Below are 26,191 nucleotides of genomic sequence, written 5' to 3'. Positions count from 1 at the left end.
AAAAGGCATAGAGTTACCTACCTTGATGCGTATTTCCGCCATGTTTCTGTTTTCAAGAAGCGTGAATATGTGATTGCTGCTATAATGCAGCCTGTCATTGTGTTGTTTGGGACTCCAATCCGTCACTTTAGGTAAACAGAATTAAATAACTTAACACGCACATATTTTATTAATCAACTGTCACTTTAGCCTACTTTCTTCTCCACTCCAGTAAAGTAGATCGATCCGTCAGGATTGCCTCGAGATTGACATGGACATATAACATGACTTAATCACATGTTCTGTTACATCAAACCAGTGCAAATGTCCGCACAAGTTCTTGTATTTAAAGTGGGCCTATCAAGAAGTGCATTGCATGAAAACAAAACATTGTCTGGCACAAAGCAGACATTTCGAAAAGCATAGTTTCTACGTGAGGTGATAGACCACCAACTCGACTACTTCATATATTTTGTAAAATTTGTACTTTAATGGCCTCACCTTATGTTCAGTAATCATGCAATTCATGCTCATCTTTATATTTTCCCTATAAGAGGGGTGAGTAAGAAAATCTCTCCAGTTTAATCTTTTGTCCATCAGCGTGATCAATTTTCACAGTTGGATCTCTGTTCGGTTACAGGTAGGCAGAAGGGGACAGTTAAGTATGAGTGCATCTGTCCCCTCTCTGGATGCCATTCCCCTCCCGGGGGAGACAGCTGGCGATCAGAAAAGTGAGAAGAAAAAGTCAAAGCTCAGAAGATTGCAGGATTCCAATCAGCCATCTAGTATACTTGTAACCAAAGTAGTTACCACAAAAACATCTAGTCACCCTCACCCAGCCAGCAAACTAAAGACGATAGATGGCAAACAGAAGGGTCTTCCTGTGGCACCATTCCCCGACCTGGCTAGTGTTAGGAATCAGTCTACCTCAACAGTACCAAATCTGGCAAACTCCCAAAGCTCATGTTCCAATCCATCAAGTGCTGGGACTAAGTCACTCTCATTACCTCCCTCACAGACTATTGTTGATGAATTATTCAAAGATTTCCTTGCCTCGAAACAGAAGGAGGAACAGAGCACACTAGACCAGAATGACCCTGATATTGTGAGTTCCATGGAAGAGATGAGTAAACTGTTGGACGAGGAAATCAGCATGATTAATGGGAACACTATTTCACAGAACCAACGCAAGAAAAAGGGGCGGTGGGATTGTGAAGAAAAGAAAGAAAGTGTGAATGTCGTGGAAGAGAAAACAAAAAGTGAACGTAAGAAAGGTAGATGGGATAGTGAATCTAGGAAGGAGAGTGAAGTTAAGATTGGTGTTGAAGTTGTGAGCCATGGGGCTGAGGTGGAGAAGGCTGACGCTGACGAGGCAGTGAATGAGGGGAAAGATAAAGTGGGGGGGATCAAGCTTGAGATCAGTAAGCAGAGCAGAGACTGGATTAACTCAGGGGACATGACGGACCAGAAGAAGAAGGCGGTGTTGGAGGAAGGTGAGGTGACATCTGGTAACCATGGTAACATTCAGATTCAGGGCCCCGTTGTTTTAAGTGCTGCATCCTAAGGTATAGGAGTTACAATTGCCTTAGTACATGTAGTGCTAAGACTAGGGCTGGCTAAAAAGATTAATAATTGGAATTATTGTTGATTGGAAGAAATATTAACGATTATCGAAACTGTTGCCATCGATAATACCTCACATAAATCATTGTGGTGAAATAAAGTTTACATTTACCAAAACAGACTTGTCATTGTCAATAATGTCAATGGTCAACTGTTATTGTTATATCTGAAATGTCCACCAAAGAATCCATGCATGAATGTGTCGCTGCTCACTAGTGGCGTGAAATCTGAAGATTTCTTTCGAGACTTTCTTGCATATTTGCTTCAAGTTCCTTCTCTGATACTTTTATTGATAATTGATTGATATTTGGTTAGCGATTATCGATCTCTATGATGTTTAATGATAGCCAGCCCTAGCTAAGACTGCTTTGTGGATCATGGCTCTGTTCTTTGCACAATGGCTATTGTAAGTCTATGTTGTAAACTATAGTTGTTACGGAAGTCGTAGCCCAGAGGTCATTTTTTTAGAAGGAGCCCTGGTCGCCTGAGGCATCTTTGGATCAGGAAAGGTCTCAGAAACTCCATCAGACTAAAGACCAGAGGGGTCAGGGGGAAGGCTCTGTGACATGGCTGATTGTTCTCATCACCTGATTATGTGGGTCAGTGCTGATTGTTCTCATCACCTGATTATGTGGGTCAGTGCTGATTGTTCTCATCACCTGATTATGTGGGTCAGTGCTGATTGTTCTCATCACCTGATTGTGTGGGTCATTGCTGATTGTTCTCATCACCTGATTTGGGGTCATTGCTGATTGTTCTCATCACCTGATTGTGTGGTCATTGCTGATTGTTCTCATCACCTGATTGTGTGGTCATTGCTGATTGTTCTCATCACCTGATTGTGTGGGACATTGCAGACGCCATCATCCAGTGGCATGTCTCACCCAGACTTGAAGGGTGCAACCCTCAACATGACCAATGTTGGAATTATTTTTATTGCATATGCACCTGAAAGTATCATTCGGCAGCCAGAATTTTATAGTAATTCACAGTGCTTAGTTAATAAAGTAACTTCTATGTCTGTTTTCCATATTTACTGAGATAATCTGTACAGAATAATTTTCAGTTGAAGAAAGGAAAAAAAATCTGTGTATTTTGGTAATCAGATTGTGTGTTTCCAGGTGAGGTTTTGTCTTCGTCCAGCGACGAGAGCGACGAGGAGTCTGAGGACAGTGAAGTAGTTGAAGATGGTCTTATAGAAACAGGGTCACTTTCCAACTCAGACAAGGAAGGAAAGAGCAAATCAAAGAAGAAGAAAAAACACAAACATAAACACAAAAAGAAGAAAAAACACAAAAGCGCTAAGGGTGAACGAAAAAATTCCAAAGATAAGAGTTCTAAAGAGGACAGGAAGGAAGGGAAGAAGGATGTGAAAAAGGAAAAGTCGGAGGAAGGGAAGAAGAAAGAAGACAAGAAGGAGAGGAAGAAAGAAGACAAGAAGGACCACAAATCAAAGAGTTCTGAGAAACGGAGACACTCTCGATCAAGGTGAAATGAAATAATGTACATCACCGTTAGTTGGGGACAGGTGCCCTTAATGTCTGGGGCAACAGGGCTGGAGACAGGGCAGTGATGGTTTGTCAATTTTGTCTTAAGTTATAATTTTCTTAAACTTTGACTTCACATATTAAAGGGCAAGTTAAATCAACATAGCAATTTTGAAGATTTCAATACTTTGGGGCATACTTAATCACAAATACTTGACCAAAATTAGATTTGGAAGTCATGGAAATGGAAATAGCGTAAAACAGACGATAGAAAACAACTGCTGAAATCATCCCCCAAACGAAAATTCTGCCACTGTGGGGAATCCCCTTACTGGGGTTAAAACGTGTTCCCAGTGTCGTACTTACAACTTTCCAGGAGTACAATTCAAATGAAAACAGCAATTTCAGATTAGGTCTGAAATGGACATCGAGGTTATCACGCGAGTGTGTTTGGGGATGGTAAATATCCTGCATTAGGAATAAACACTATGTATTTAGCTCGCCAAGGCTTGCTAAGTACATAGTGTTTATTTCTAATGCAGGATATTTACCATCCCCAAACACACACGCGTGATAACCTCTTTATCATATAATGTCATTCTTTAATTCTGTGCTTCAAAATCGCTTTCCCTCTCTCACAAACATTACCGAAACATTGCGAGTTTTCTTGGAATGCTCGCATTAATATTTTTAACGTAACAGGGTAAGTGATGTGTCAGTCGGACAGTGACAGTAGCCAATATAGTTCCAACTGAAATCTGTTTCTTATACAGTGGCGAAGCAACATATACGCAAAACAACAATTGTTTTTTAATTGCCTCCTAATAATAATCAGAATGTAATCTTCATAAAGCATCTATCTAATCCACACAAAAACAAGTCAATAGGAGAAAATTCTGCATGAGCATCTTAGAAAATAACCAAATGATGCTGCATTTGTTTTGTCAACACTGCTCCCATGATGCATGTTGCATTACACATGCATAGCCATAGCCATGGTACACAACATGGAGACTGTAGTAGGAAATACATACAAGTTTTTTATACTTGAGATAGATAGAAGGAAACCATTTATTAGTTTATTTCCCCTGGACACCCACTTTTGCATTTCAAGGTAAAACCCTGGTACAATATATTTGGAACTGATATATTACACAAATAAGCAGTTTACCTGAAATACTGATATATACTATTGAGCAAACTGGTCCAAATTTGATAAGTTACAGGTCATGACTCACACGCTGATACTATGCTGGAATCTTTTCAGATCTAAGTCACCCAAAAGAAGGCGGACGCGGTCTCGTACGAAAAGCAAAGAGCGACACAGAGAGAGGTAGGCGTGACTCCTCAACAGTATTTAGCTTGGCTTGTGTTGTGTGTATTAACAGTGTCAGTCATAACAGGGGGAAAGGAAACGAGAGTCATGAACAAATATCATGACATTTATCAATACACCGAGAAGTGCTTCCGTTGACTGCAAGGTACACAAGTATTCTGAGTGTTCATCAGTTTAATAGTACTTCTTTGTAGTATGTGTGATGATGCTAGTCATGTTCATTGGCATCTGACGATTAAGCGAGATAATTAAGACTGTGCCAACTAGATGACTGAGAGTTGGAGTGTTGTTTCCCTTTAAAGATTTAGGAGATCCCAGTGGACCTGTGGACACAGAGTTTTGCCTTTTTGAGAGAAAAGGGTTTCAGATCGTGTACTGTCCAGGCTTTTCACATAGCATTCCTGAAGATTCAGATTAGAATTGGTCTTCAGCAATCCATGCTTGTCGTAAGAGGGCGACAATGCTTGTTGTAAAAGGCGACAAAAGGGATCGGATGGTCAGACTCACTGACTTGGTTTGATGCATGTCACTGAATCCCAATTGAGTAGATCGATGCTCATGATGTCAGTCACTGGATTGTCTGATCCAGACTGGTCGATTATTTGTAGACCACTGTCATATATCTGGAATAGTGATGAGTGGCGTTTAACAACAAACAAACGAACAAACTTTCTCACATAGTCATTTAAAGTCTCCTGAAGATATTTTTCAAAATTGGTGACGGGAAACAAATGTATAGTAAAAAGTCCTATCGATACTTGCCAAATTATGGACATCTCCAAATGACATTTGTCTCTGGACAAGTAACTGTTTGTACTATTTTTTATTATTTTTTGTTTTGTTTGTTGTTTTATGCTACACTCAGCAATGTTCCAGCTATATGACGTCGGTCCGTAAATAATCAAGTCTGTACCAGACAATCCAGTGATTTACATCATGAGCATTGATCCACACAATTGGGATACGATGACCTGCATCAACCAAGTCAGCGAGCCTGACCACCCCATCCTGTTTGTCATCTCTTACGACAAGCATGGGTTGCTGAAGACCTATTCTACCCCGCATCTTCACGGGTCACTGTTTGTATCAGCCTTGTCTATTGTTGGAAACTGTTTGTATGAGCCTTGTTGTAAAAATACAAAATATTTAAATGTTTCTTTGGTAAATATTTACATGGTGTAATGATTACATCTGCATTTTCAGAACCGATGATCGGGATGCCAGGAGTTATGGAGGCCTTGGTCATCCTAGATCAGACAGACATCATCGGAGGTCAAGGAGCAGGTCAAGGTCACGAGATAGGTCAAGGTCGAAGTCCAGAGAAAGGTCAAAGTCCCGAGATAGGTCACATGAGAAATCCCGCCGGAGAGACCGCGATGAACGACATCATGACAGAGAGTACCGGCATCGTGAAAGAGAGCGAGGTGGCGAGAGGGACCGAATAAAGGATGCTGATCGAGAAAAAGATTTACGTGTGAAAATAGACAAATCCAAGCTCAGGAAAATAGCCATGTGAGTTGAAATCAGTAATGATGGGTATATTTTGACAAAACGATGCTTGTATTGCTACCCGTGATACCAGAATGCTCTGATATCCCAGTGAACTCTGGGATAAAAATGTACTTTGTTTCAAGTCCAGCCAAAAAATAACTCCATAATGTCAGCCATGGGAAGATGAACATGTTAGGGTTGTGACTCTGACAGGGACTCGTTGACAAGGGAAGATTGCTTTATGCCTTGTGCTGTTTCAGTGCCAATGTGCTGGCTGCTGTGAAGGCCGGTGAACAGGGTGCGGATGTGGATCTCGCTACTCTCAAAGCTGGGGGCAAGTCGGTGGAGGAACTGACAGGTGAGTCCAACAGAAGCAGGAACATAAGAAACGGAAAGATTGGACTCTGTGAGCAATGTGTGTTTCGTCATTGACACCAGTGGGTTGTAGAAATCATGACTGAAAGGGTTCTGTGTTCAGGCTATCTACAGGATTGGTGAATAATTCTGATTTAACACACTCAAGACGGGGTCCAGCATTTTTGAAAGGGAGGGGTCCAGGTGTCTAGGTCTGTCAGAAACATGATTGTGGGTTGAATTCACACTGATAATCAGAATTATGTTCCTATGTTTGTCAGCACAACACCCGTGCTTGTCGGTTGCACCAACGCTGTAAATGTCAAAAGTATGCTGACAGGCTGTAATATAACCCAAAATACAGAAGGCCATTAAACCAAACTCACTTTCCGATTTCCTGAGGGAGCGCTTTACTTTGAGAGGAATGTAACCCATGATATTTCCTTTAGATTTCTGTAAGAAGATCTCTGAGAAAGGCTACAGTGATAGCGACAGTGACAGCGAGTATGGGCGACACTCGGATGGGGAGGAGGGGGAGGGCCCCTTCATCAACCACCCCTTCAAGCTGAGGGATCCATCCACACTCCCCAACATCATCATGAACATACGGGTGAGTCCAACTCAAACACAGAGGTGGTTCATCTCCCTGTGTCAGTACAGAGGTGGTATATCTCCCTGTGTCAGTACAGAGGTGGTATATCTCCCTGTGTCAGTACAGAGATGGTATATCTCCCTGTGTCAGTACAGAGGTGGTATATCTCCCTGTGTCAGTACAGAGGTGGTATATCTCCCTGTGTCAGTACAGAGGTGGTATATCTTCCTGTGTCAGTACTGAGGTGGTATATCTCCCTGTGTCAGTACCAGGGGTCCGGAAACCGTCATATGCGCCGGACATGTCCGATTGGGAATCTCAAATGTCCGTTTTAAAATATTGCTTACCGGACATTTTAAAAAGTATTGTCCGGACATTCTTAAATTTTGACCGGACATGATCAACAGTTAGGACTGAGCAGTTTCTGTCTGCAGTTGCAACACAATGACGATTAACTACACTGACAAGCTTTGTTTGTTTTGATTGCTGTAAATACATCGTACCTACATGATAGTCCAATCGGTCAATCACTGTAATAGGCAATAAACTGAGTTGACACTGATTAATCGAGGATTAATTACTGAGAACATCTTGTTAATTTGAGTGAAAGGTGTTTACAACTGTACATTAATACCTTGCATCATCGATGTACCTCATTATCCTCACAATGCTACGATACGTAACCTCAGACAAGAAGCGAAAGCGTGACGACAGCCAGTCGACCGATGTAGATCAGTCGAGCGGATCTGCCAAACCCTCAAAGTCTGGACGATCATTTTGTAAGTCGTGGCTAACGACTTTCACTTGATTGACATACAATGAGGATTTGCAGATTTTATTGTTTTCAGTAGCTAGTCGTATATTGAATCTTGATTGACCGCCATTTTGCTTTCTCGGACGATCGATATCCAATTTTTTTATGGTCAATAAATAAGTACAGATGAAAAAAGTATTCAAATAACTATTGCTATCAACGATATTTTTGTATTTGTGATTAAATTATCTGTCTTGTTTTTAAAAAAATCTTTAGTTTAAAAAAAAAAATTCCCATGAGGTCACGTGATAACCAAATATGGGATAATAGTCTCGATCCAAATGTTACAACGCGTACACTTGAGAAGACTCATGAATATAACTCATGAATATTAATTAGACCGTTCACTACGTTAACAGATCGTTATTATAAAAGAAACAAACGTATGTTTTCCATGTAAATCTAAAATGATATTATTTGTTATTAATTGTCCGGTGAATTAAACAATTTAAATTGAAACAATTCATAATTCATCATATTATGAATACGTAAACTTGTAATGTGTGTGAAAAGTCGTACTCAAATACGCTATTTGAAGGGGGCATGGCCTAAATGCAAATGTCCGATTGGGATTTTAAATTTTCCGGACCCCTGGTCAGTACAGAGGTGGTATATCTCCCTGTGTCAGTACAGAGGTGGTATATCTCCCTGTGTCAGTACAGAGGTGGTATATCTCCCTGTGTCAGTACGGAGGTGGTATATCTCCCTCTGTCAGTACGAAGGTGGTATATCTCTCTGTGTCTGTGCGGAGGTGGTATATCTCCCTGTGTTTGTACGGAGGTGGTATATCTCCCTGTGTCAGTATGGACGTGGTATATCTCCCTGTGTCAGTACAGAGGTGGTATATATATCCTTGTGTCAGAACCGAGTTGGTATATCTCCCTGTGTCAGTACAGAGGTGGTATATATATCCTTGTGTCAGAACCGAGTTGGTATATCTCCCTGTGTCAGTTCCGAGGTGGTATGTCTCCCTGTGTCAGTACAGAGGAGGTATATATCTCTGTCAGTATGGAGGTGGTATATCTCCCTGTATAAGTCAGGTGGTCGTCTGTTTGCCCGCAGAACTCGAAGCAGCTGCCAGTGCTCACCCCTCAGGCCAAGGCGACCCAGTGTGCCCAGCTTCGCCTCCAGTTCCCGGTCTCCAGCGGCAGCCAGCACCGCGCCAAGGAGGACCAGTGGGTGCCGGTGGAGAAGACAACAGCCCCCGTCACGACAACCATTGCAACCATTACACCTGTGGTGGCAACAACAGCAGCAGCAGCAGCAACTGTGGTGACTCATACAACAGCAGCTCAGGCCGTGGCCCAGACAGCTGCTGTGAGTGTACCACTGTGTGTACCCCAGGAGGATAAAGTCTTCCCTGACCCCCCCGCAGAGGTAGGCTGAACATTGTTGTGAAAATAGATATGATGACTTAGGGAGGGTAGAAGGTTAAAGTCTTCCCCGACCCCCCTGCAGAGGTAGGCTGAACATTGTTGTGAAAATAGATATGATGACTTAGGGAGGGTAGAAGGGTTAAAGTCTTCCCTGACCCCCCTGCAGAGGTAGGCTGAACAGTGTTGTGAAAATAGATATGACTTAGGGAGGGTAGAAGGGTTAAAGTCTTCCCTGACCCCCCTGCAGAGGTAGGCTGAACAGTGTTGTCAAAATAGATATGATGACTTAGGGAGGGTAGAAGGGATAAAGTCTTCCCTGACCCCCCTGCAGAGGTAGGCTGAACAGTGTTGTCAAAATAGATATGATGACTTAGGGAGGGTAGAAGGGTTAAAGTCTTCCCCGACCCCCCTGCAGAGGTAGGCTGAACAGTGTTGTCAAAATAGATATGATGACTTAGGGAGGGTAGAAGGGTTAAAGTCTTCCCCGACCCCCCTGCAGAGGTAGGCTGAACAGTGTTGTCAAAATAGATATGATGACTTAGGGAGGGTAGAAGGGTTAAAGTCTTCCCTGACCCCCCTGCAGAGGTAGGCTGAACAGTGTTGTCAAAATAGATATGATGACTTAGGGAGGGTAGAAGGGATAAAGTCTTCCCCGACCCCCCTGCAGAGGTAGGCTGAACAGTGTTGTCAAAATAGATATGATGACTTAGGGAGGGTAGAAGGGTTCAAGTCTTCCCCGACCCCCCTGCAGAGGTAGGCTGAACATTGTTGTCAAAATAGATATGATGACTTAGGGAGGGTAGAAGGGTTAAAGTCTTCCCTGACCCCCCTGCAGAGGTAGGCTGAACAGTGTTGTCAAAATAGATATGATGACTTAGGGAGGGTAGAAGGGTTAAAGTCTTCCCCGACCCCCCTGCAGAGGTAGGCTGAACAGTGTTGTCAAAATAGATATGATGACTTAGGGAGGGTAGAAGGGTTAAAGTCTTCCCCGACCCCCCTGCAGAGGTAGGCTGAACATTGTTGTGAAAATAGATATGATGACTTAGGGAGGGTAGAAGGGATAAAGTCTTCCCCGACCCCCCTGCAGAGGTAGGCTGAACATTGTTGTGAAAATAGATATGATGACTTAGGGAGGGTAGAAGGGTTAAAGTCTTCCCCGACCCCCCTGCAGAGGTAGGCTGAACATTGTTGTGAAAATAGATATGATGACTTAGGGAGGGTAGAAGGGATAAAGTCTTCCCCGACCCCCCTGCAGAGGTAGGCTGAACATTGTTGTGAAAATAGATATGATGACTTAGGGAGGGTAGAAGGGATAAAGTCTTCCCCGACCCCCCTGCAGAGGTAGGCTGAACATTGTTGTGAAAATAGATATGATGACTTAGGGAGGGTAGAAGGGATAAAGTCTTCCCCGACCCCCCTGCAGAGGTAGGCTGAACATTGTTGTGAAAATAGATATGATGACTTAGGGAGGGTAGAAGGGATAAAGTCTTCCCCGACCCCCCTGCAGAGGTAGGCTGAACATTGTTGTGAAAATAGATATGATGACTTAGGGAGGGTAGAAGGGATAAAGTCTTCCCCGACCCCCCTGCAGAGGTAGGCTGAACATTGTTGTGAAAATAGATATGATGACTTAGGGAGGGTAGAAGGGTTAAAGTCTTCCCTGACCCCCCTGCAGAGGTAGGCTGAACAGTGTTGTGAAAATAGATATGATGACTTAGGGAGGGTAGAAGGGTTAAAGTCTTCCCCGACCCCCCCGCAGAGGTAGGCTGAACAGTGTTGTGAAAATAGATATGATGACTTAGGGAGGGTAGAAGGGTTAAAGTCTTCCCTGACCCCCCTGCAGAGGTAGGCTGAACATTGTTGTGAAAATAGATATGATGACTTAGGGAGGGTAGAAGGGTTAAAGTCTTCCCCGACCCCCCCGCAGAGGTAGGCTGAACAGTGTTGTGAAAATAGATATGATGACTTAGGGAGGGTAGAAGGGTTAAAGTCTTCCCCGACCCCCCCGCAGAGGTAGGCTGAACATTGTTGTGAAAATAGATATGATGACTTAGGGAGGGTAGAAGGGTTAAAGTCTTCCCTGACCCCCCTGCAGAGGTAGGCTGAACAGTGTTGTGAAAATAGATATGATGACTTAGGGAGGGTAGAAGGGATAAAGTCTTCCCTGACCCCCCTGCAGAGGTAGGCTGAACAGTGTTGTGAAAATAGATATGATGACTTAGTGAGGGTAGAAGGGATAAAGTCTTCCCCGACCCCCCTGCAGAGGTAGGCTGAACAGTGTTGTGAAAATAGATATGATGACTTAGGGAGGGTAGAAGGGATAAAGTCTTCCCTGACCCCCCTGCAGAGGTAGGCTGAACAGTGTTGTGAAAATAGATATGATGACTTAGGGAGGGTAGAAGGGTTAAAGTCTTCCCCGACCCCCCTGCAGAGGTAGGCTGAACAGTGTTGTGAAAATAGATAAGATGACTTAGGGAGGGTAGAAGGTTAAAGTCTTCCCCGACCCCCCTGCAGAGGTAGGCTGAACATTGTTGTGAAAATAGATAAGATGACTTAGGGAGGGTAGAAGGTTAAAGTCTTCCCCGACCCCCCTGCAGAGGTAGGCTGAACATTGTTGTGAAAATAGATAAGATGACTTAGGGAGGGTAGAAGGGTTAAAGTCTTCCCCGACCCCCCTGCAGAGGTAGGCTGAACATTGTTGTGAAAATAGATAAGATGACTTAGGGAGGGTAGAAGGGTTAAAGTCTTCCCCGACCCCCCTGCAGAGGTAGGCTGAACATTGTTGTGAAAATAGATAAGATGACTTAGGGAGGGTAGAAGGGTTAAAGTCTTCCCCGACCCCCAGCAGAGGTAGGCTGAACATTGTTGTGAAAATAGATAAGATGACTTAGGGAGGGTAGAAGGGATAAAGTCTTCCCCGACCCCCCTGCAGAGGTAGGCTGAACATTGTTGTGAAAATAGATATGATGACTTAGGGAGGGTAGAAGGGATAAAGTCTTCCCCGACCCCCCTGCAGAGGTAGGCTGAACATTGTTGTGAAAATAGATATGATGACTTAGGGAGGGTAGAAGGGATAAAGTCTTCCCCGACCCCCCTGCAGAGGTAGGCTGAACATTGTTGTGAAAATAGATATGATGACTTAGGGAGGGTAGAAGGGTTAAAGTCTTCCCTGACCCCCCTGCAGAGGTAGGCTGAACATTGTTGTGAAAATAGATATGATGACTTAGGGAGGGTAGAAGGGTTAAAGTCTTCCCCGACCCCCCCGCAGAGGTAGGCTGAACAGTGTTGTGAAAATAGATATGATGACTTAGGGAGGGTAGAAGGGTTAAAGTCTTCCCTGACCCCCCTGCAGAGGTAGGCTGAACATTGTTGTGAAAATAGATATGATGACTTAGGGAGGGTAGAAGGGTTAAAGTCTTCCCCGACCCCCCCGCAGAGGTAGGCTGAACAGTGTTGTGAAAATAGATATGATGACTTAGGGAGGGTAGAAGGGTTAAAGTCTTCCCTGACCCCCCTGCAGAGGTAGGCTGAACATTGTTGTGAAAATAGATATGATGACTTAGGGAGGGTAGAAGGGTTAAAGTCTTCCCCGACCCCCCCGCAGAGGTAGGCTGAACAGTGTTGTGAAAATAGATATGATGACTTAGGGAGGGTAGAAGGGTTAAAGTCTTCCCCGACCCCCCCGCAGAGGTAGGCTGAACAGTGTTGTGAAAATAGATATGATGACTTAGGGAGGGTAGAAGGGTTAAAGTCTTCCCTGACCCCCCTGCAGAGGTAGGCTGAACAGTGTTGTGAAAATAGATATGATGACTTAGTGAGGGTAGAAGGGATAAAGTCTTCCCCGACCCCCCTGCAGAGGTAGGCTGAACAGTGTTGTGAAAATAGATATGATGACTTAGGGAGGGTAGAAGGGATAAAGTCTTCCCTGACCCCCCTGCAGAGGTAGGCTGAACAGTGTTGTGAAAATAGATATGATGACTTAGGGAGGGTAGAAGGGTTAAAGTCTTCCCCGACCCCCCTGCAGAGGTAGGCTGAACAGTGTTGTGAAAATAGATAAGATGACTTAGGGAGGGTAGAAGGTTAAAGTCTTCCCCGACCCCCCTGCAGAGGTAGGCTGAACATTGTTGTGAAAATAGATAAGATGACTTAGGGAGGGTAGAAGGTTAAAGTCTTCCCCGACCCCCCTGCAGAGGTAGGCTGAACATTGTTGTGAAAATAGATAAGATGACTTAGGGAGGGTAGAAGGGTTAAAGTCTTCCCCGACCCCCCTGCAGAGGTAGGCTGAACATTGTTGTGAAAATAGATAAGATGACTTAGGGAGGGTAGAAGGGTTAAAGTCTTCCCCGACCCCCCTGCAGAGGTAGGCTGAACATTGTTGTGAAAATAGATAAGATGACTTAGGGAGGGTAGAAGGGTTAAAGTCTTCCCCGACCCCCAGCAGAGGTAGGCTGAACATTGTTGTGAAAATAGATAAGATGACTTAGGGAGGGTAGAAGGGATAAAGTCTTCCCCGACCCCCCTGCAGAGGTAGGCTGAACATTGTTGTGAAAATAGATATGATGACTTAGGGAGGGTAGAAGGGATAAAGTCTTCCCCGACCCCCCTGCAGAGGTAGGCTGAACATTGTTGTGAAAATAGATATGATGACTTAGGGAGGGTAGAAGGGATAAAGTCTTCCCCGACCCCCCTGCAGAGGTAGGCTGAACATTGTTGTGAAAATAGATATGATGACTTAGGGAGGGTAGAAGGGTTAAAGTCTTCCCTGACCCCCCTGCAGAGGTAGGCTGAACATTGTTGTGAAAATAGATATGATGACTTAGGGAGGGTAGAAGGGTTAAAGTCTTCCCCGACCCCCCCGCAGAGGTAGGCTGAACAGTGTTGTGAAAATAGATATGATGACTTAGGGAGGGTAGAAGGGTTAAAGTCTTCCCTGACCCCCCTGCAGAGGTAGGCTGAACATTGTTGTGAAAATAGATATGATGACTTAGGGAGGGTAGAAGGGTTAAAGTCTTCCCCGACCCCCCCGCAGAGGTAGGCTGAACAGTGTTGTGAAAATAGATATGATGACTTAGGGAGGGTAGAAGGGTTAAAGTCTTCCCCGACCCCCCCGCAGAGGTAGGCTGAACATTGTTGTGAAAATAGATATGATGACTTAGGGAGGGTAGAAGGGTTAAAGTCTTCCCTGACCCCCCTGCAGAGGTAGGCTGAACAGTGTTGTGAAAATAGATATGATGACTTAGGGAGGGTAGAAGGGTTAAAGTCTTCCCTGACCCCCCTGCAGAGGTAGGCTGAACAGTGTTGTGAAAATAGATAAGATGGCTTAGGGAGGATAGAAGGGTAAAAGTCTTCCCCGACCCCCCTGCAGAGGTAGGCTGAACAGTGTTGTGAAAATAGATAAGATGGCTTAGGGAGGGTAGAAGGGTTAAAGTCTTCCCCGACCCCCCTGCAGAGGTAGGCTGAACATTGTTGTGAAAATAGATAAGATGGCTTAGGGAGGGTAGAAGGGTTAAAGTCTTCCCCGACCCCCCTGCAGAGGTAGGCTGAACATTGTTGTGAAAAAAGACACAGGTCTGTTAATAATCGAGTGTGGACCAGACAGTCAAGTGATTGACATCATGAGCATCAATCCATGCAATTGACAATACGATGACATGCATCAACCAAGTCAGCGAGCATGACCACCCGATCACATTAGTTGCCTCTTACAACAAGCATAGTCGCATGGGTTCGCCCCGATTATGTTTCTAGGTTTGTCAGCACAATACCTGTGCTTGTGGGTTTCACCGAAGTGACAAATGTCTGAGACTTCTGGCTTTCCCCCCAGATGAACCTGACACGCCGTGATATAACTGGAATACTGTTCAAAGCAACGTTTAACCCAACTCACTCACTCATGACAGGTCACCTGTAATAATACATGTGCTGGTGCTGTTATCAAACATGGTTTCCAGAATAAAGAGGCAAGTGTTTCCATGGTTACATTTCAGCCCATTGACATCGGTGCTATCGTGTCGGAGAGGCTATCCCTGGTGCGGAAGCTCACAGAAAACCCGTACGACGTCCAGGCCCTCTGCTCTATGCACAAAGCCCAGGAGAAGGTGAATAAAAATGGAAAACTTATTTCATGATCAGTTTCCTTACATCCATGACAACTGAGACTGTAACATCCTATGTATGCGTGTTTCTGTGTTACTAATTAGCTTAGATTGTTTGTTTGTTTGTTGTTTAACGCCACACTCGGCAATATTCTAGCTATATGACGGCGGTCTGTAAATAATTGAGTCTGGACCAGACAATCCAGTGTTTGATATAAGCATCAATCTACGCCATTGGGATACAATGACATGCATCAATCAAGTCAGCGAGCCTGACCACCCGATCCTGTCAGTCGCCTCTTACGACCTGTTTGTAACATGGAAGTGTAACATGGAAGTGTAACATGGAAGTGTCAGGAAGTGTAAGGAAGTGTAAGGAAGTGTAACATGGAAGTGTAAGGAAGTGTAACATGGAAGTGTAACATGGAAGTGTAACATGGAAGTGTAACATGGAAGTGTAACATGGAAGTGTAAGGAAGTGTAACATGGAAGTGTAACATGGAAGTGTAACAAGGAAGTGTAACATGGAAGTGTAACATGGAAGTGTAACATGGAAGTGTAACATGGAAGTGTAAGGAAGTGTAACATGGAAGTGTAAGGAAGTGTAACATGGAAGTGTAACATGGAAGTGTAACATGGAAGTGTAAGGAAGTGTAACATGGAAGTGTAACATGGAAGTGTAAGGAAGTGTAACATGGAAGTGTAACATGGAAGTGTAAGGAAGTGTAACATGGAAGTGTAACATGGAAGTGTAACATGGAAGTGTAAGGAAGTGTAACATGGAAGTGTAAGGAAGTGTAACATGGAAGTGTAAGGAAGTGTAACATGGAAGTGTAACATGGAAGTGTAACATGGAAGTGTAACATGGAAGTGTAAGGAAGTGTAACATGGAAGTGTAAGGAAGTGTAACATGGAAGTGTAACATGGAAGTGTAACATGGAAGTGTAAGGAAGTGTAAGGAAGTGTAACATGGAAGTGTAACATGGAAGTGTAACATGGAAGTGTAAGGAAGTGTAACATGGAAGTGTAACATGGAAGTGTAAGGAAGTGTAACATGGAAGTGTAACATGGAAGTGTAACATGGAAGTGTAAGGAAGTGTAACATGGAAGTGTAACATGGAAGTGTAAGGAAGTGTAACATGGAAGTGTAACATGGAAGTGTAAGGAAGTGTAACATGGAAGTGTAACATTGAAGTGTAACATGGAAGTGTAAGGAAGTGTAACATGGAAGTGTAACATGGAAGTGTAACATGGAAGTGTAACATGGAAGTGTAAGGAAGTGTAACATGGAAGTGTAACATGGAAGTGTAACATGGAAGTGTAACATGGAAGTGTAACATGGAAGTGTAAGGAAGTGTAACATGGAAGTGTAACATGGAAGTGTAACATGGAAGTGTAAGGAAGTGTAACATGGAAGTGTAACATGGAAGTGTAACATGGAAGTGTAAGGAAGTGTAACATGGAAGTGTAACATGGAAGTGTAACATGGAAGTGTAAGGAAGTGTAACATGGAAGTGTAACATGGAAGTGTAAGGAAGTGTAACATGGAAGTGTAACATGGAAGTGTAACATGGAAGTGTAAGGAAGTGTAACATGGAAGTGTAACATGGAAGTGTAAGGAAGTGTAACATGGAAGTGTAAGGAAGTGTAACATGGAAGTGTAACATGGAAGTGTAACATGGAAGTGTAAGGAAGTGTAACATGGAAGTGTAACATGGAAGTGTAACATGGAAGTGTAAGGAAGTGTAAGGAAGTGTAACATGGAAGTGTAACATGGAAGTGTAACATGGTGTAACATGGAAGTGTAACATTGAAGTGTAACATGGAAGTGTAACATGGAAGTGTAACATGGTGTAACATGGAAGTGTAACATGGTGTAACATGGAAGTGTAACATGGAAGTGTAACATGGAAGTGTAACATGGAAGTGTAACATACCAGTGGCTGGAGCAGTGATCCACGCTGAACGAACATGACACACAATCACTGGTCACAGCTGAATACCTGTCCCCCCAATCTCTCATTAATATCAGATCTTAGTTTTTGTTACCGCTAAACAAAGATCTCATGAAAGTGTATCCCGTGGATAAGCCGACCCATTTCTACAGAATCTTTTTGCTGGTCCTCGAAATTCGGCTTATCTGCAGACATATATGGTAGTTTCTCTTCCTGAAATACCTGACACTGTGTATGTTTGTCTGTAGTCCAGCCAGTGGGCCCAGTCCAAGTTCCTCCCTGGCCAGTTCACCGGCAGCACCGGAGTACAGCCTCTCTCCCAGCTGGAGCTCGCGGGACCAGATAAGAAAAATCAAGCGTGGTTTAAGAAGGTACACCCCCCATGGCATGCACCTGTGATGGCATTTGGGCCTGGTACTGACTTTGCTCTCTAAACTGTCGCATCTTCGTCAACATGTGAGTTAGGAATTCATATGGAGGGTTAAGTTAAATTTGATTGAAGGTATTTAATGCAAAGCTGAAGTTACGTAAAACATTTCTTTAATGTCATCTTTAATATCAATTAAACTACCTTTTTGTATCCTTAATGATAATATTGATTTAAATTATATGTACTGGTGGTACATACTACTTAAATTCATAGCTCATGTAATGTAGGTTCGTGTGTATTTTGAGAAATTTCTGGATGCATATCCATATTGTATCATTGCAGCGTTTGAAATAATTTTAAAACCCAACAAGTCAGTAGGGTAGGTGACCCAGGGTGTTGCCTGCCCTTCTTCGAAATTACCTTCTAAAGTATTATTAAGTATTGAAAAATTGCAAAAACTAAGAGACAAATCATGTCAAATTACTTGAGAATCTACATGGAATTATAATAAAACTGAATACATAACTAGTCGTAAAATCATCTGCCAGATAGTCAGGTGGAGGAAAATTTCATGCAGCCCAACAGGAAAGTTACTTGCCACGGGCAGGATGGTAGGCAATTATTTCGGACACTATCATTGTACGAGACAACAGATCTCTTTGCTGTATCACTCTGGAACGTGTCATTGGCTACATTGGAAGGCAGGTACTTCAGGATTTGGCCACTGAAACTTGTATTTAGAAACTAGTTGTGTTAAACAAACTTGGATATATATTGTTTGAGTGTCATGTTCCTTTCAAATTGTTGGGTCTATTTGGTGTTATGGCTTTAAAAAACAGGAATGTGATCTTAGGAATCCAATAAACCCATTGACCTGATATTGTGTCTCTGATTTAATCATGGTCTGACATATTAAATATTTTCCCTCTCATTGATAAAGGAAGAACATCAAATCACTTCAGATACTAAACATGGTTATGCTGGTGATGCATAATGTGAAAAAAACTAGTTTGCCCATTGAGGAAATTTGTTTGGTTGTGCTGGTGACACCAACGACAAAAGGCTGATTGTGATCTAGTTCAGCTTCTTGGATTATTAAAACATTCAGAGGAGGTTAACATAAAGTTTATCTGTTTAAGGAAATTTGTTTGAATACTGCAAGCTATAGTAACGTGAGAGAGCAAAGCCAGTACTTGCAGACAATGTCAGCGAATGCTTCAAAGTGTCTCATTCCAGGTACCCCGAGCATCCAGGAAGTGAAGAGATTGTCGACCCACCAGACCGGTAACATGCCTCTGTCGCTGTATCGACTGTGGGTGGGGACACGGAGGCATATTACCGGTCTGGCTGAACCATTCGGATCACCTGTTATTCCAGGCCTCCCATCACTTACATCTCTCCTCTCTTCTTTCTATCATAGTTGTTATCTCCCTTTGAGTGGTGGCAGTCAGTCATAGGTTGGAAGATAGGCTAGCGACTCGCTTGTCACACACAGGGCTTGAAAGTAACGATAGCCAGCGGAACAATTTACATGTAAAATACTGTTTCTCATTTTAAAATGTCACACTTATTTAGTTCTAGCAGAGACCATATCTATTGTATGGTCTCTGGTTCTAGTCCACTTCCTCTGCACTTCTTGCTTCTACCAAGAGAAAAACAACCATTTTCACGACTTGTAGGTAAAAGCATTTGATTAATGGTTCATTGAAAAAATAAGATGATGATGTAACAGTTAGTATTTGTTTTAGGCATTAGTTAGACAGATAATGTTTAGCCCTGCTAATGTATATATTGTGAGGCTAATGATGGATACCCTTATCCTGACATGGTTGTAATATTGCTTTAAATTGAGAGTATCTCTTAAGTCTCGGTCATCAGGAAGGTCTTGCATATCGTATGTCTTTATGGAAATTATCTGTATTGGAGACTATTAAATTTATCTCATCATAAAATTCTTTTCGGAAATATGATCAGTTGCACTAGATTCAGTGCTTTGTTTCAAATAGCTATAAAAATAATTCTGTAAAAAGTGAAACTTTCTACTCCATTACTGAATGTATTTATCCACTTGATAGTGTAGTTGAAGTGAGTAGTGACATGAACTTCTGGAGCTCTGCATGCTTCTCTGTACAACATAGAGCTTTCTCTGTTTTGGAAACAGTGCTATTTTATCATGCAGATGCATCCTTGTAACTCAACCTAACCCGTTCAGCATTAATACAGAAACTATGAACTCCTTATAACCTGCGCTTGAACATTTATCTTCACTGAAAATATAGCTATCTGTTTTGTATATATCACTGTATATATCTATTGTGTATCTGTTCCGTAGAGATGTATGTAGTGATGGTGGGAGGTCTAGTTTAACAGGTGATTTACACAAATACTAGGAGTCCTTATGTCTTTTGTCTGTATGGAGGCAGTGTCCGAACTATCTACATGAACATTCATTATGTAAATATAAAACAGACATCCTAGAAATAGGTTCTGTTCAAAATTAGATATTAATTTGACAACCTGATGCACTTGAGTCAGGCTGTTGATATCACTGCGTCCATACAGATCCCCTTGATGAGAATCTTGTGACAAGAATCCAGGGGCAGACGTAGTACCACTGAATACTGCCGCACCGCCACCTCTCCACATTCAGGCTGCTGAGAATTGTCTCCCCTGAAAATGAACACTGCGTATTTTGCATCCATCTTTTGCATATATTTTGCCCAAAGTGACAAAAACTTGATAGCTTTGCATAGGTGTCTCTGTCGTCATGACATTGTATATATTAGAAAATCTTCAAACTTTTATTATTTTTACTAACTACTGTAATGGTCAGCTACTGAGGAATTTATCCCCCTAAAGGACTTCTGGTGTATTCGATGCCACTGTTGCCCATGTAAAACATTCTAGACTTATTTCCTAGACTTGCCTCAAACTGACATTAGTCCTGATCTCTTTGGAAAAGGTAATGCTCACTTCCCATCCTGAAATAAGATCAGATGAAGACTGTCTGTAATAGTGGTCGCACAAATTGGCTTGCACAAGAACAACAAAAGTTTAGTGTAGTTCAGGGGAGACAACTCTGATTGGTATGACCAGCTGGAAGCTTGTTGCAGGGTTCTGTTTTGACAAAACACAGGCGTGTAGGTTGACGTTGATACTAGTGCTGAGGTACAGCACAAAGTGGTACTGGAGCCTAGCTGGTGGTAAGTACTCGCTGCACGAAACACCCAGTTACCTTCAAACTATACAGGGGCACTTCCAGATTCATACGTTTAAATGGTAGGCTTAAAAAAATAAAAGAATTGGTTCTCATGCAATGGTTTTTGAAAATCTAGTGCAGGAGGGCGGTGTCGTTTTCTTTTTTGGGGGGTTGTTCAAACTAGTATGTAACCAATAAACAGTTCTGTAATCTATAAACAATTTTGTACAATCAACCTGGAAAAGGGCCTCCCTACAGAAATGGAATACAGTATTTGATTACCGTTGGACTTGGAATATTTAAGGATTTTTTTGTACTTTCAAATTTATGATGATGCGGGCGGTGCCTGCGAACCAAGACTATTATTTTTTTTAGCCTTACAGAACATTAGTTAAAGGTGAAGGACTTGATGATTTCATAATGACCAATATAACCTGAAGAAGGCAAGGATCATGGCATCTTATTTAATGATAATATATTTCTATATATAGTGATTAATATAAGTAATAGCAAGGATTTCTCTAGGACTCCAAACTAAGTGGCAGGCAAATTGAGCCTACCGTATTTTGAATATTAGATGTTTATACACACCAGCCTATAATTGAGTCTGGGCTAGTCACTCTGTAATAAAGGTAGAAGCTGGGTCTCTGTTAGATGCCGGTTCTAGATAAGTCCCTGAATATGCTTGGTTTCATAGCTTTGATATTAAAGTTTATTAATAATAATTTAATTTGATTAAGTCTGTAGAAGACAGAGCATCATGTTATAGTATTGGCTTGGAACTGGGTGTTAGTGCTGTGAGAAGGAACATACATCATTTCATTTCAGTGACTGATTGTCGAGACAGCCTTTCGAGTAGAAGGTTTCTTCAAAAGCAGTGCCTATTGTTGTGTTCGAATCTACCTGTTCACCACACTGTGTGCCTTTGTGATTGGCTGTTGATATTATCGGCTGTCATCTGTACAAATGACGTTTTTCATGTGTGTGTATGAATAACAGTATTATTGATCTTGAAAGAAAGTTTATTCTATTTATATGCATTTCTTATTTCACTTCAGTTCTTGGTGAATGAACAATAATGAAGCTTGTCTCTTTGAGGCAGAATATGGCCCAGTACCCCATTTGTGATATGTTGTCACTAAAGAGGATTGAAGGGACAAGATGGCTGTTTGCTATTGATAATCCTACATAGGCCAGCCATGGCACGGCTGACTTCGTGGGTCATTGTCCCTCGATGGCAAGACCTGTTGCTCATGCCATCAACCACTGGTTTACCTGTCCACGACAGGTTGAGATGATGTAGCTGAGATACTGCTGACGATGAAAGTGATGTTTGTAATGTGTACAGAGCTGGGCTGGAATGACATGCTGAAATCTCAATACGATCTGTATCACGACACTTCATATGTATCATGGGACATCATTTTTTGTTAGAAATTATTCCGAAGTGGTGATTTTAGTGGTAGAAACTAACAGTCGATGTTAATATTATTTTAAGCAGGACTAACCTTGTTCCTAAAAATAATGTTTATCAGTGTTAGCTTGTGAACAGATGATGGAAATAGTTACTGAAATGATACTATCAGTGAAGAATGCAGCATATCGTATCAATGAGTTTTGTATCGTGCTGCATCAGTGCTGCAGTAAATACTGTCAGTTTTAGCATACAGAGTGTGTGAGTGAGTTAAACTTTTACATTGCTTCTGTATAGCGATTTTGGCATGAATAGAGACAAAAATAATTTCAGTGTGTTTGACAAATGTGCTGTGTGTTAAATTTCATATAAATTATGGCAAAAAAACAAATATTGTCTCTATGCATGCATTTTGATTTATCATGCTATGAATGTTCGATGAAACTGAAATCATCTCAACATTGACACCTTGTAAATTGTTTTTATAAAAACAACTACCATGACTACAGGTATTACATATGTTGTAAATATTTCAAAATAACAAAAGAAATGTAACATTCTACAATGAGACAATAATATCATTTGAGCAGCTAGAATATTGTAAAAGTCAATCAAGCATTCAAGGCACTGTCACAAACGATGCCCGTCTCTCCTATTCTAGAGACAGGATGGTTGTGTTGCTTGTAGGGCCATTGTTGGGTAGAGTTGTAGGTGGTCTGTACTTTGAGGTTAAAGTGGCTTATCTCCCTTTGCTTGGTGTTGTCAGGACCAGCTGAAAAAGGCGGCGCCTGTACAGGGGGGTATCGGGAAGTGGCTGCTGGAGAAGATGGGCTGGAGGCCAGGTGAAGGGCTTGGGAAGAACAATGAGGGCTCGAAGGAGCCGCTGATGCTGGACTTCAAGGTGGATAGAAAAGGTAGGACTCACAGTAATAGGTATATTGCTGAGTGCGATGTTAAACAAGAAACAAACAAACACAGTAGGAGGGTGGTACTTGTTGTTACCCTGTCTGGCGCTCGGCATTAAGGGGCTAACACAAGGACTCGTCGGCTCGGAGTTGGTATACTGTGTCTGAGTGGGGTATTCATGTTAAACTGCGGCATGGTATCTAAGTGGGCTAGCACTAGAATTGGCATCAGTCTGGACTAGAACAAGCTGCCACATGCACACACATATGCATGCACGTCGCTATAGAAGTGCAATAATCTGGGACGTGACATTAAACCCCATTTCACCTCACCCACAGTAGGAGGAGCTTGTCTTCTAACAAGTCTACAAACTATCTAACTTTTCCACATGAACACAAAGGACTTGATGAAGTCTTGGAGGTTTTGCAAGTTTTGAAATTGATACATAGATACATCTGGCTGATGTGAATATGCACCCTGCAAACTCCTCCCGTCACTTGTGACTGTCTGGAGCTTGTGACAACTCTTGACAGTCAAAACTTATGTTTTTTCATCATTCAAGTTCAATATCTGTGCTGTCATCCATGATTTATTGTTTTTATCCACCAGTTTGAAAAAATAGGGGCAAATAGCGATCAGCCTGTCTGTCCGTCTGTCTATCAGCCATCCGTTATCCATTTCTGGAGCAGAACTCCAAAGCCATTAAATGTTTCTTCCTGAAACTTGCTAAATAGGTCAGTTTAGTGGTGAACTGGTGCCTTTTGATGATCTGGGATTTTGGGGGGAAGGATTTTTTTTCATGAAAACGAGGGTTGTGCTCTTTTCCTGGAGCAGAACTCCATTACAGTTGAATATTTCTAGATGAAACTTGCTATACAGATTAGTGTAGTGGTGAACTGGTGCCTTTTGAAGATTTGGGATTTTGAAAAAAGATTGTTGTTATTTTTTTATTACAGCAAGTTGGACTTTACTGAAAATGAGGGTCGTGCTCGTTTCTGGAGCAGAACTCCAAACCTGTTGAATATTCCTACACAAAACTTGCTACACAGATCCGTATAGTGGTGAACTGGTGCCTTTTGATGATTTGGGATTTTGAAACATACTGAACAGCGTTATTTTATTCTTCACTGAATTGAAGGTAACCAATGGCAGTGAACCAAAAGTGGGGTATAAGTAGCCAAACTCCATTTCCAAATTGCACCAGACCGGGGGGATATGTCATCTTCTGATGACTCTTGTGTCTGTAGGCTTTTGTCAGACAAGGATTTTTGTTCAGTTCACAAGAGTCAAATGTATATGAACAAGCTAGCATGGCTTGAGATGTGTGTATCCTGTATGGTTATTGACAGTTGTGTTGCTTACAGGTCTCATATCTGAGGGGGAGAACACACGGAAGGGGGGGACGGTGGCTCGTGTCAAGAAGGACTTATCAGGTGAGTGGCCACACCTCTAATGTGGAATGTGTGAAGGACTTGTCAGGTGTCAGCATGACCACAAAATAACAAGATTGCAGAAGCCATAAATATTTTACTATGCTCTGGAACACAAAGCTGCCACCTTCAACACCAAAGGGATGCTTGTCGTGAAGATCCGGGGTAGAATAGGTCTTCAGCAACCCGTGCTTGTCATGAAGATCCGGGGTAGAATAGGTCTTCAGCAACCCGTGCTTGTCATGAAGATCCGGGGTAGAATAGGTCTTCAGCAACCCATGTGTGCCGTTAAAGGCGACTACGGGTGGTCAGGCTTGCTGACTTGGTTGATGCATGTCATCGTATCCCAATTGTGTGGATCCATGCTCATGATGTCAATCGCTGGATTATCTGGTCCAGACTAGATTATTTACAGACTGCTGTCATATAGCTGGAATATTGCTGAGTGCCGTGTTAAACAAGCAAAACAAACAAATCATAGAAATAATATGTATGTATTGGAAAATAATCGATCACAGTTCCATGATTGATTCCTTTGTTGGCAACTGATACCAATTAATCCTCCATGAAACTGATCTACAGTATTTGGAACAGTTCTATAAGAATTCAGAATAATAACAGAAAGTAAATGAATGGTTTCAGGACCTTGCTTATTATTAATTTGACTTTCATTCAGGTAAACACCCAGTGTCGGCTCTCACAGAACTCTGCAACAAGAGAAGATGGGGACCGCCGAACTTCATCATTGTGCAAGAATCTGGCCCAGACCACAAGAAAAGCTTCCTCTTCAAGGTTAGTGAAAAAAAATATCGATTTTGATCTATAGACCTCTGATTTTGTCTTTTTGAAATGTTGAAAGGCAAATAAGAAGGGAATGGGATGTGAGTTGAAGATGTGTGGATGTCAAGGGATCCATTCTCGTTGTCATCCTTGGTGCAGGGAGCAAGCAGTTCGTTAGGTATTGGGGGGTGTTCAGTGTGTTCCTCATAGGGAGTCTGGCCCATTAATGCTGAATGTCAGTCATAACAGGCATCTCAAATGATAATCAGGTAGTCACATTATGTGACATTACATCCCAGACATTTTCCTGCAATTGTTTCACTGTTTCAGGTAATTATTCAACATGTTTTGTGTCATTGTCCCCCTTGACAGGTAATTGTTTCCCTTTTTCAAATGATTGTTCCTGTTTCAGGCGATTGTTCCATTTGAGGAAATTGTTCATCTGTTTCAGGTGATTGTTCCACTGTTTGAGGCGATTGTTAATCTGTCTGAGGCAATTGTTCCATTGTTTCAGGTGATTGTTCATGTGTTTGCCTCTACTGTTTCAGGTGATTGTAAACGGCGTAGAGTACCAGTCATCAGCAGTAAGTGCCAACAAGAAGCTAGCCAAGGCCCAGGCGGCCAGTGTGTGTCTCCAGGAGCTGGGACTGATACCTCGGGACTGATACCCCGCGACTGATACCCCGCGACTGACAATGGAGGACATTCAGCAGAGTGATGTACACATTTCTATCGAGTACTTGGACACATATTGTTTGAGACCGGGGTTTAAGGAGGTACTATACCCCACCACCTGGAGCCCATGTCCAGGTGAGATGGACGGAGTGACACATTGTCTCGGTAGAATTAGGGGAAACTAATGTTGACTTGGCAGATGAAGAAGAGGGCTTGAATGAAACGTCCTGGAACTTGTGCTCCTTTTGGGCAAATGAAAGTTGTTGGGTGTCTGGATCCAGTTACGAAATATACAGGTTGTGCTTAATGTGGCTA

The 26,191-nt window shown here is 42.4% G+C and overlaps 1 protein-coding gene across 6 annotated transcripts; it reads left to right on the top strand.

The window, feature by feature from the left end:
* On the top strand, nucleotides 1-26,191 carry LOC124124703 (protein SON-like). Of its 6 annotated transcripts, XM_048383623.1 has the most exons (14): nucleotides 1-131; nucleotides 620-1,472; nucleotides 2,724-3,090; nucleotides 4,357-4,422; nucleotides 5,629-5,937; nucleotides 6,177-6,274; nucleotides 6,720-6,880; nucleotides 8,739-9,053; nucleotides 15,040-15,150; nucleotides 17,351-17,473; nucleotides 22,852-22,999; nucleotides 24,356-24,424; nucleotides 25,098-25,213; nucleotides 25,750-26,191. In XM_048383623.1, the coding sequence occupies exons 2-14, from the start codon at nucleotides 644-646 to the stop codon at nucleotides 25,864-25,866; spliced, it is 2,829 nt and encodes a 942-aa protein (XP_048239580.1). In that variant the 5' UTR covers nucleotides 1-131; nucleotides 620-643; the 3' UTR covers nucleotides 25,867-26,191. The 6 variants fall into 6 exon arrangements, 4 of the variants coding, with proteins under 4 accessions (XP_048239580.1, XP_048239582.1, XP_048239583.1 ...); XR_007218265.1 differs by lacking the exons at nucleotides 24,356-24,424; nucleotides 25,098-25,213; nucleotides 25,750-26,191 and adding an exon at nucleotides 20,586-20,675 and having other exon boundaries at nucleotides 22,852-22,985; XR_007218264.1 differs by lacking the exons at nucleotides 24,356-24,424; nucleotides 25,098-25,213; nucleotides 25,750-26,191 and adding an exon at nucleotides 20,586-20,675 and having other exon boundaries at nucleotides 21,500-22,904.

Source organism: Haliotis rufescens, unplaced genomic scaffold, assembly GCF_023055435.1.
Source record: "Haliotis rufescens isolate VD_foot unplaced genomic scaffold, xgHalRufe1.0.p SCAF_5, whole genome shotgun sequence".
In the NCBI taxonomy this organism is placed as follows: domain Eukaryota; kingdom Metazoa; phylum Mollusca; class Gastropoda; order Lepetellida; family Haliotidae; genus Haliotis; species Haliotis rufescens.
Note: the sequence above shows the minus strand (reverse complement) of the source record. Positions and strands in the feature narration are given on the sequence as shown.